Below are 10,507 nucleotides of genomic sequence, written 5' to 3' on the forward strand. Positions count from 1 at the left end.
TACGCTTCCAAAAATGTATAATTTGTTATGGTTTAGGGACTGGAACTGGGGCGGAAAAATTAATGCATTTTGGGACATGCATTAAGTTACCCGAGTACCCCCTTCAAGCCCCCATAAAAAATTTTCCCCAGCTTTGCCAGCTTGGCAAAAACCGGTTTTGGGGTCCCAAGGGACCATATAATGAGAAAATAAGATAAAAACTCATATTTACTACTTGTAAGGGTTGCTGCAAAAAAGCCCTTTTCGCCGCCGGACTAAATCTAAATTTACCTTTATCCTTACAGTGGAAATCTTGAGGTAAACTCTGCGAGAATATATAAGACATTCTTATAATATTCTTGGATCCTAACTACTTGTTGTTGTTTCAAAAAAATTTACCAAGGCTAACAATAAAAAGTTAAAGTATAGACCATTTTCGATCATTTTGCCTGAGTATTAACGAGAGGGACCAATCGTTACGTGGTTTGTATAAGATGACAGGTAGATCATATGAGATCACACGTATATGTACAAGATCCAGCATACTGTAGGACTATTTATAAGGGTGTGCCACTTCATGAAGGATATAATTAGTAGTAGCTTTGTAACCAGAATCTAAACGTCGGCGGAACTGTCAACATGATATCCTTTGGCGTGTGTTTTATTATCCATCTTTCGAAATCACTTCCCTGTTGACTGACAATGTTCTTATTTTCGTAAATTGAATTATTCTTTTTTCATCTTTGCTGTTAAAGTCAAAACTAAATAAGGTACATTTACGTGTTTTTATACCGGGTGCGCCACAAAAAAGTTTCTCTCTTTGAAACTAATTTTCTCGAAAGCTAAAAATTTTAAAAGAACCATTCCTATTACATTGGAAAGAAGAAAGATAAACTTAAATTTTGATGGGTCATTTATCAAATTCGGTTTTTTAGATCAAAAAATATGCTCAATTGAATAAAAAAGTTACATTCAGAAAGTGCCCGAAAACGTTAAAAATCGACCTATCAAATTTTTATTTTAAATTTGCCAATCGCAATAGCCTTTACACGATCAAGAGCATTTTTCAGTAATTAAACACATAAATTTTGAAACTGATGGGTCGAAAGGGTTTTAAATCTTCATCAAAATCATTTTAATTTATTTTTACCCAAATTTTCCACAGATTGTTGTTTCTAGACTGGATAAAGTCTATGTAAGGCTGGTTCTACCTCGAAACCCATATTTGATGTATCTTTATGAATTTTACCAGATTTTTTGGCTTTTTTCAACGAATTTTCTTCCTTTTAATGTAATTCAACCTTCCTTTATATAACAAAAGGACATTTAGACAGCTAATTATCATTTTTGATGACTGAAGCGAAAAAACTGGTGCATCATGTAATTATGCTTCTGTTTAATTTGATAGGTCAATTTTTAACGTTTTTAAGCACTTTCAGAAAGTAACTTTTTTATTCAATTGAGCATAACTTTCGATTTAATGTACCGAATTCATTAAATGACCCATCAAAATTTAAGTCTATCCTTCTTCTTTCCAATGGAGTAGGAATGGTTCTTTTAAACTTTTTAGATTTCGGGAAAATTAGTTTTAAAGAGAGAAACTTTTTTGTGGCGCACCCGGTATACCTTTCTAATTACCGGAGGAACTTTCCGATTGCCAATTTTCCGATAGAAAATGACTCAAGCGGATGAACTCAAGTCGGCCGTTAGGCATTCTATATGTCCTTGCAGGCTCATGGAAGCTTTTTAAATCCGGTTTGGCGAATGAGGAAAATAGTTAAGCAATTTATGCGACGAAGTGAGAAAATCTAGGGAGTCTTGGGAAACATATATCTTGAAGAAGAAGCAACTGATATAAGCAACTAATACCGCTGAAATGTTATCCTCGAAAACTGAAGTTTATGACTCTGACGACAATGCATAGTATGCAGCGTGTGCGAAATCGAAATACGATGAATCCAATTTTTTTAGATAGGATTTTATCTTTCTTTAATGGGATTGATTATCTAACATGTGGTTTCGAGATTGAGATTTGGTCGCAAAAATACTCCCACTCTTTGCATGCCTCTTTATCTTTTTTCAACATCAAAATTACGAGTTAATCTTTTTTATAGCTAATAGGATCCTCCTGGTAAATATTGCCCATTTTATGCATGTTACACCCACTGACCTTTATATACCCTGGACCAAGTTTCTCAATCCCGCCCAAGAAAAATCTTTTGATCGGAGTTTTTTGAAAAGTGGTACCCTAATGGCGGCACTACTCAATAGCGGTGTAAATGCGTCGATACTTTTGATGATGTAGCGCCGTTAGACATTAATTTTGGATACTACAATAGCTTCTTTGTGGGTACCCCTACAAAAAAAACTTCGATCAAAGATAGCGAATATAGCTTGGTCCATGGATAAATAAAGGTTACACCAGTGAGCTAAATTAAATAGTAATTCAATTAGTTCAGTTGATTTCACCATTTTGCAGGATAACAATAAATTGTGTAAAAAAAGTAGCAAAGCCAATATTTAGATATTGAGACATGATAAATGAAGCTTTTTATTAAAGAAAAATTGCATACCCTCCTGACAATAAAGCATCTGTTGCAATATAAACTTTTAGGAAAAATTAACGTCATTATTCTGTATCATTAATGATGTAAATAGTTCATTGCAAAAAAAGAAGATGTTATTTGATGGTATCATTAGATGCTGAATGCTTATGCTAGTAAATATTTGTTAGTGTCAGGAAGTTTGAACCAGATTTTAATCAAGGCTTGCATTGGGCCTTTCCAGAAATAGTCCTTGCCCCCCTTTGAGGATATCGTATATCCAGAGGGTTTACAATTTTTGCTCAAAAGTGGATATCCATGGGGTTAAATATCTACAAGGGAGCGGATATCCAGGGGGTAAAGTGTATTTTCAAGTAAAAAAAATACGATATCTAGGTGTAAGAATCTTTATAAGAGAGGATATCCAGGGGGTTGAGCATATTTTTAAGAGTGGATATCCAGGGGGATATCTTTACTAATAAAGTAGGATATCCAGGGGGTTCGATACTTCGAAAAATTAATATCTTCAACAGTGGGGGTAAAAATTTTTTCTGGAAAAGCTCATTATCTGAAAGGCTGTTTTGAAATCGTCGAAAGAGTGATTTAGATTTTTAATAATTTTTATAGAAACGAGCATTAGTTTATATCCGATCCGCTTTAAAATATCATACGAGAAGACAAATTCATCATCATTAAAAAGATTAATTGGATAATCAGAATGCTCAGAAGTAGTATCCAGTTAGCATATTCATGATATTCATAACATAATGTTTTCTACGGGGATACCCCGGTTTTAGCCAGTAGTTGCAAATTTAAGCTAAACAAAAGTTGTATAAAATTTTCCACTACTGGCAAAAACCAGGGTCTTTCCGTAGAAAACATTACGTCATGAATATCATGAATGAGGGTATGGTTACTAGAAAACAGACTTACATTTCCTCCTTGCATAGGGAAGTAAATAAGATCTGGAGAATTTAATAAGTAGTCTTGACGAAGAAGATGAAATTCTCGGATTAGCACATGTGGATGAAACCTCGTTACACTTCCTACTAGTAAGAAGGTAGCACGGTTAGAGGTCATCCTTAATGAAGCGTAACCCGAAGGGAGCACTGTTTTGTGCCAGTGATTGCTGGAGACGTGACAAAGAATAAAGAGATTATTAATTACCTAAAATATTACCAAAATAAACTCAAAGTATGGCCATTTGAATAACAGCAGTATATAATCACTTAAAAGTGGGAAAAAATAGAACGCTCTTCATTTTGCACAATTTCTACAATCACTTCTCAAGCTTAGATAAATTTAAGAGATTACTTCACGGATTTTGGAAGCCCGGGTAGAGGATTTTCAACCAAAGATTTACTGAAAATAAGCCTTACACCAAGTTAAGGTAATTATCGAAACAGTTTAATGGGTTGTGTACGGGAAACATATTTGTGTAATAGTGATTGGAGTTTGCGGTGGGAGTGTTTTTGCATGATGCAAATTAGAGGATGTAAATTTAGGTCCATGCAGTTTCGCAAGTCGGTAGGTGTCCTTTTAAATGAAGCTTCTTTATAAGATGTTTAATTTCTATTGATCCGATGGCAATTAAATAAATCCGACCGCTTTAATTGTCAAATTTTCTGTCAAGATTAAGAAATGTTATAAGAATTGTACTGAGGTTATTAATTCATAAAGTGACTCAGATTAGCCCAAAAAAAAAGATCTTACCAAGAAAACATTTAAGTCATGATAAGTTATGATTCGAATGAGAAAAATTTTATAAGAATAGTTGCCAAGATATAGATAGATTTCTCCCCGGAACCGGTAAACAGTTTCTTACAAAAAAACACGAGGATTTCTTTGAAAGAAGAGTACGTCATCCCCCTTTCGAAACATAATGAATAGCTTCGTGTTTTCAAGCATTTTGACATCGAGAAGAGGAAGATAGTATCTGTCAGCACAACTATACTCAGTCAAGAACCATTGACACACAAACACTTGGTATAAATGTTGAAGCAGAGTTAGTTAGTTGAATATGTTTTTACAGAAAAATGAAAACTCAGATTTCATAACAGAAGAAGAATTGACACAGTGAATTTGTTGACTCAGCTACAACAACTTGTGGAGGTCTATAAAGTCAATAAAAAAATATCAATTCTAGCTCAGATAGCACAAAAGCTGACATTTTGAGCAGGAGCTGGTTAACATATCGTTCCACAATAAGCATAAGATAACAGGAAGAGTGCTTAATCTAATCTCAGTCCAGGAATATATATTGACGCCTTGTTTTTAAGCATGGGCATAACATCAACATGACAAGGAAGTTGCGGTGAAAAGAAAACAACAAATATATAAAGAAAATAATACATCAGAGATTATTTGGTTGAGATTGAGTCAACATGGGTCTCGTGGAAAGTAAGTACCATTTTAATTCCTTCCAAAAAAGTTATATGCTTGCCGATCAGCAAAATATGTACGCAAGTTACTAAAACTTACAACCCCAGTATTCACTTCCAACAAATTAAGTAACAAGCTCATTACTGTATTATATTTTTATTGTCTGGGTATAGTAATAAGCTAAAGTTTGAATTTTTTGGAATAAAGGGGATAATTTAAAGCCTTCATGGCCAAAATTTGAAATTCAAACTGCTTTGTTGGCCCTTTTGCCAAGACTGATTCTACTTAGCGTTTGAGTTATGGAGACTCGGCTGTCCTGGTTTTGTTTCCGTATCATATTTAAGAGTGATAACCGCTTGGTTTATTTCAGTTTTTTTTTTAATTTCAGCATTGATTATTGTGTTCGGTGTTCTATGTGGCTTTCTTCTTGATCCTCCTGGTCCTTATTTTATGGAAATATGTGAAAAACATACGAAAAAGCAAAGATGGTAAATTTTACAAAGGCGTGAAGACTTTCCCATCCATGGATGAAGATGATGGTGTGGATGTGGGACCAAGAGTGGAGTGGAATTTCGTGGCTCCACAGCTGCCAGTGGAACCGTATGACCCCAAGGTGAGAAATCATTATCATGTTATTGAATGAGTAGTAACCTATATAGTTCGATCCCTTACTGTTTGCTTCAAGTGGCTTACCAGGACTTTCTTAAATTGTCATAATTATCTCCTAAAACAACAGTTTATTGATATTGAGCGAAAAAAGAAGTTACAGATTGGAAATCTATAGAGGCGATCCCTTACGCAAATCGAACGGTTGCTTCCATAATGGCGGAATTTGCGTAACTTAACAAAGCATGCCTCTAAACTGCATCTTTTTTAGGCTTTGGACGATCCAAAACTTACACCAAGTTCACGTCGTAAAGACTACTCCAAAAAACCAGTCAACCCGAAGATCAGGAAACTAAAAAAGACAAAAAACATGTCCCGCTCTCTGAACTCTCTGGACGTGATCGGTAAAAGCGAAGAGATCGATCTTGGCAGTGATCATTTGAGTATAACTACTGATGAGACTACGAATCGTAGTAGAAGGAGGTCTTATGGTAGTGACATCTCGGACGTTTCTTGTACGTCAGCAAGATGTATCAAACAAGAGAAAATTAACACACAAATGATGGAGAGTTTGAGGAATGGAAAACGCAAAGGTGAGTTTTGAATGTTGTTTTAATGTTCATTTAACGTCATTTGGATGTCCACAATGTGTCCGTAAAAAAAGCAGAACAGAATTTATATAAATAAAAATCCTGGTCATTTTTGTGGCTTTTTTTCAATGTCACGATCAACGCTTACCTGGTTTTCCAAATATTGGGAGCGTACGTGATATTGGTACATCGGTATTGGTCTTTTTTTAGATCTGTAAATCGGTATTACGGAAAACAATAAATCAATATTTCAAGAGCATCTCGGTATCGGTAAAAGACTCATTTTTATATCGGTATTTCGGTATTTTCGGTCTACTATCGGTATCAAAGATCATGTGAAATCAAAAAATCATGTTTCATCATTGAAATTTTTAAGAGATACAAGGGAAAGGGAGTCTAGAAAATCTGCATATGAATGTTGATACAAAATATTGAAATCAATCGGTATCGGCATTTGGGCGAAAAAGTTATCGGTATATCGGTAATCGGGGTAAAAAGTGCCGTTGTGCCATAAGTGATCGGTATAATGAAGTGCCGTACGCCCCCACTATATTGATTGCTATGGCATTTGATTCATAGAGGAGTCCATATAAAAGTAACACGTTATGGGATTTAATTACCTTGGGAATGGTTTCAAACCGAGGTAGTTGTTGTACTTAAAATAATATTACCTTGAGAATTGAATATCTATTGCTAGAACACAGAAATTCCATCTTATCTCAATATTTTGAACACCAATGAGATAATAATGAGTTTTAAGGATTTCAATTAATCTGTCCCGCTTTTTCCGGACACACTGTAAGGTAGCTAATAGAACTCCCCCTAAGCAAAGGAGGGAAATAAAAGGAAGCTCCCAAAAACGCCCTTCCTACTTGCCAAAGAATCCGATAAATTGTACTTAAGTCATCATCACTGCCAATTGAAACTAAAGATGGTGGGTTAGGAGTGCAATTAAGCGATTAAATAAAACAAAGTTTCATTGAACAACATAAATCGTAATTTGTAATATGTCGTTCTTTGATAGTTAGGGTTAGGGTTAGAGATTGTCGTTCTCTTTGTCGCTTTTTAATAGTTATTTGTCCTTCTTTTTAGATGGTCTGGAAACACGTTACATGAACAGGCTCTTAATATCCGCTCTGACAAATTAATGAGGGAATTACTATCATCTTTAAAAGACAGTTAACATCCTTTAATGATTCTAGTTTCCAGACTTCCTGGGGTTTCGTTTAGCTCATTGACTTCCAAGCCTGAAGCGCTAGAGACGAGACTCCTGGATGGGAAATGAACCCACTTATTTCCCATCTAGAACACCCGCGCATAGTTTTTACACAAACGTCGGATTAAAACTAAAATCTATTGCTATATTTCAAAAAATGTAGTCCTCCAAAACAAAGGAACCGGTAGATACAATCCATTGTCTTGATTACGGCGCGTTTTGGATGGGAAATAAGTAGCTTCAATTTCTCTTGCCTGAGAAGAGTTAAAGTTTCGCCTCTAACCCTTAGCGCTTTACACTTCTGAAACCCTTCCCACCCTCCGTACAAAGATGCGATGATTTCTTTTTGTGATTATGATGAGAACAAAACGTATTTGAAGGCAATACAAGGGGAGAATACTTGATAGGCCAAGATTTATTTGGACACTTTCAATAAAAATAATCCTTATTTTGTTTCCTTATTAGATTCGACGATGTCAATTAGCCCTAAATACAATAACGGTCGACTATCGTTGGGAAATGTTGGTCGAAACTCCACAGATGGTGGTCCAATAAAGTCTCCTCTTGCAAACGAACCAGGTCGAATGTCTTTAGATATTGGGAGAAACTCACCTCTCGTGAAAAAAAAGTGGATCTCATTAGACGATGCACCGATGAGCGCCGATAACCTTTCAGAATATGGTTCAGATTTTGGTGGATCTTCCATAGCACTGGATGAGTCTAAATCAGGATCCTCAAATATCAGGAGACGTTTCGCTCAAACCAGAAACAGTAATCGAAGCTTCGAATATAAAATTGTCGGGAATTTAATCGTATCGGTGGAATATAAAGAATCAGATAATAAACTTACTTTATGGATTCATCGTGCGTCCGGCTTAGGTGGTGACCGTAGGGAAGATCCGGAAATCAGTTCGTTTGTCCGGATGTACCTGATACCGGGCAAGAAACAAAAACAAGAGAGTTCAGTAATACGCGGTGCGAAAGATCCACATTATGAAGAAACTTTTACTTTTAATAACATTATACCGAGTGAACTGTCAGCACAGAAATTACGATTTAAAGTGTATAATTCACCTTCATTCAGCGTCAAAAACGAGCTGTTGGGAGAAGGAAATATTTTTTTGAGCACTTTGAAAAGCGATGATAAAGAAGTTTTCCATTTGGATTTACTGAAGAAAAAGTCGAAGGTAGGCTCATATTTGAATAAATGAAAACAGCCGATAGACAGTCTTAAAGTCCTGGATCACGAGGCTATTAACGTTTAATATCCACTCTACCTAATTACTAAGTCCTCACTCTGTCTCACTTAACATGATGTCAATAAATACCTATCGATATTTTGTTGAAGTTTAAAGGGAGATTTTTCAATTCAAACGATACATCAACTTCGTTTGTAAGATGTTTCTCATTGACTTTATCATAATAGATCATAGCGTAAACATTGGTTGAGGGCCAGCGTGGGAAAAATTAAACATGGTGCAAAAACAATAAATGGGCGGAGGCATGTTATGGGGTTGTTGTCACATAAACTTTTAACATAGAACATATGTTACTTTTCCCAATTTCTCAAAAATGTTCAAACACAAATTTGTGCGGGATAAGGAAATTTCGATTAATGGTGTTAAGGTTTATAAGATGTTGCTAACTAAAGGGGTCATAAAACTTATTCGAGATAAGGAGACATTCGAGTTAAAGGGACTCCACTATATAGGCAAACATACATAAATACCTTTTACCAACTCTCTATCTTCTCGTTTGCAGATTTCTTCAGCTTCCGTAGAAATCAGTCTTTGTCACCAAGGAACATACTCCAAACTGGAAGTCATCATCCACCAAGCAAAAAATCTAGTGCGAAAATCAAACGCTATGATCAGTAAGTTAAAGGGAACAAATTTTAGACTTAGCTTTCTCACTTTCAATTATAAGCTTTTTATTTTTTAACCAATAACTGGTTAGGCTGCTGGCATCCACTAACGGATTCGTGCTCCTTATTTTGTAGAGGTCTGGGATTCAGACTAATAACTGGATAGCCTTTCTCTCCAAAAATCGGTAATTCGAATAGAATCAAAGCCTCTGCCAGGAGAAATCATCCTTCAAGACAGATCGTCTTTGAAAGACAAAACTTCCTCATCTTATTGGTGGTTCGGAGGGTTTCTATGTCATTTTTTCTTTAACAGATCCATACGCCAAGGTCTCGTTTTACAAAGACGGCTCCGTGGAAACAAAAGAAACTACACATCAGACAAACGAACGAAATCCCATATTCAATGAATCGCTCGATTTCAACGCCAACACAGACGTAGGATCACCATTGACTACGTATTCTTTAGTCGTTACCATAATGCATCACTCCATATTACGGAAAGACAGTCCCATTGGTCACGTGATATTTACGTTGAACTCACCGCAAGAAACAGCGGAAAAACATTTCAAAATGGCGGAAAATGACCCGCATCGTCGGATCACAGAATGGCACAAGCTAATAGATCCGGATGATGTGTGAAAACGATTTTGGAATTTGGTTAACCATTTTTATCATGTTTCTCGGGATGAAAATTATCTCAAATTCAAGAAATGAAAAAATAAGTTTGGATAGAATTCTTTAAATTTCTTACCGGCAACTTACCAATAAAATATCGTCTAGTGGGTTGTACAGCATGGTAGAGTCTCATTTTTTTTCCAGTTGTTATATTTCCTCATGATTGGTTAGTATGTAATTATTGTTTGTATTCAATTGTTAATTAATCTATCTGAAAAATAAAATCAATTTTGGATTCAAATGTGAATAGTCTTATGAGGTAAAAAGATACAAAAGATTATAATTAATAAGAAATTGTCTTTCCCTCAAAGAACAACCTTCTTCTGCCTAACAAGACAAGCCTCCAATAATGTTTATACATGTATTTGCTAAGTTTATAAATGATGTCGTGTCGTGTAGATGTCGTGCTTCAAGCTCTTCCAAACAAAAAAAAGTGAATATCGCAGAAAATGTTGCTGCTATTGTTTTCTAAAACCCTTAAAGCTTCTGATTGGTAAGCGCTAAAATTCTATTGTAATGTCACATGACCTAGGTAGGATTTCCTACCTAACTACGGCACACTTTTCAGCCAAAGCACGACATCTAGCCCTTCGGGCTTTATAAATCTATGGTATTTGCAAGCTATTGATCAGCACTGACTAAATGATTAGGT

The 10,507-nt window shown here is 35.5% G+C and overlaps 1 protein-coding gene across 1 annotated transcript; it reads left to right on the forward strand.

The window, feature by feature from the left end:
• Positions 1 to 4,396: 4,396 nt before the first annotated feature.
• Positions 4,397 to 10,096, forward strand: LOC136823216 (synaptotagmin-5-like). The gene is made up of 6 exons (XM_067079389.1): positions 4,397 to 4,922; positions 5,293 to 5,517; positions 5,782 to 6,103; positions 7,782 to 8,503; positions 9,078 to 9,189; positions 9,494 to 10,096. Exons 2-6 carry the CDS (start codon positions 5,428 to 5,430, stop codon positions 9,817 to 9,819), a joined length of 1,572 nt encoding a protein of 523 aa, XP_066935490.1. The 5' UTR covers positions 4,397 to 4,922; positions 5,293 to 5,427; the 3' UTR covers positions 9,820 to 10,096.
• Positions 10,097 to 10,507: the final 411 nt, after the last annotated feature.

This window comes from Clytia hemisphaerica, unplaced genomic scaffold (assembly GCF_902728285.1).
Source record: "Clytia hemisphaerica strain Z4C2 unplaced genomic scaffold, Clytia hemisphaerica genome assembly, whole genome shotgun sequence".
NCBI classification, from domain to species: domain Eukaryota; kingdom Metazoa; phylum Cnidaria; class Hydrozoa; order Leptothecata; family Clytiidae; genus Clytia; species Clytia hemisphaerica.

What these genes read in the sequence shown, in the direction of transcription:
- LOC136823216 (XM_067079389.1), top strand. Translation starts at nt 5,428, where the DNA reads ATGGATGAAGATGATGGTGTGGATGTGGGACCAAGAGTGGAGTGGAAT. An exon ending in TGGAACCGTATGACCCCAAG is followed by an intron (nt 5,518 to 5,781) that starts GTGAGAAATCAT and finishes CATCTTTTTTAG; the next exon opens with GCTTTGGACGATCCAAAACT. An exon ending in AAAATCAAACGCTATGATCA is followed by an intron (nt 9,190 to 9,493) that starts GTAAGTTAAAGG and finishes TTTCTTTAACAG; the next exon opens with ATCCATACGCCAAGGTCTCG.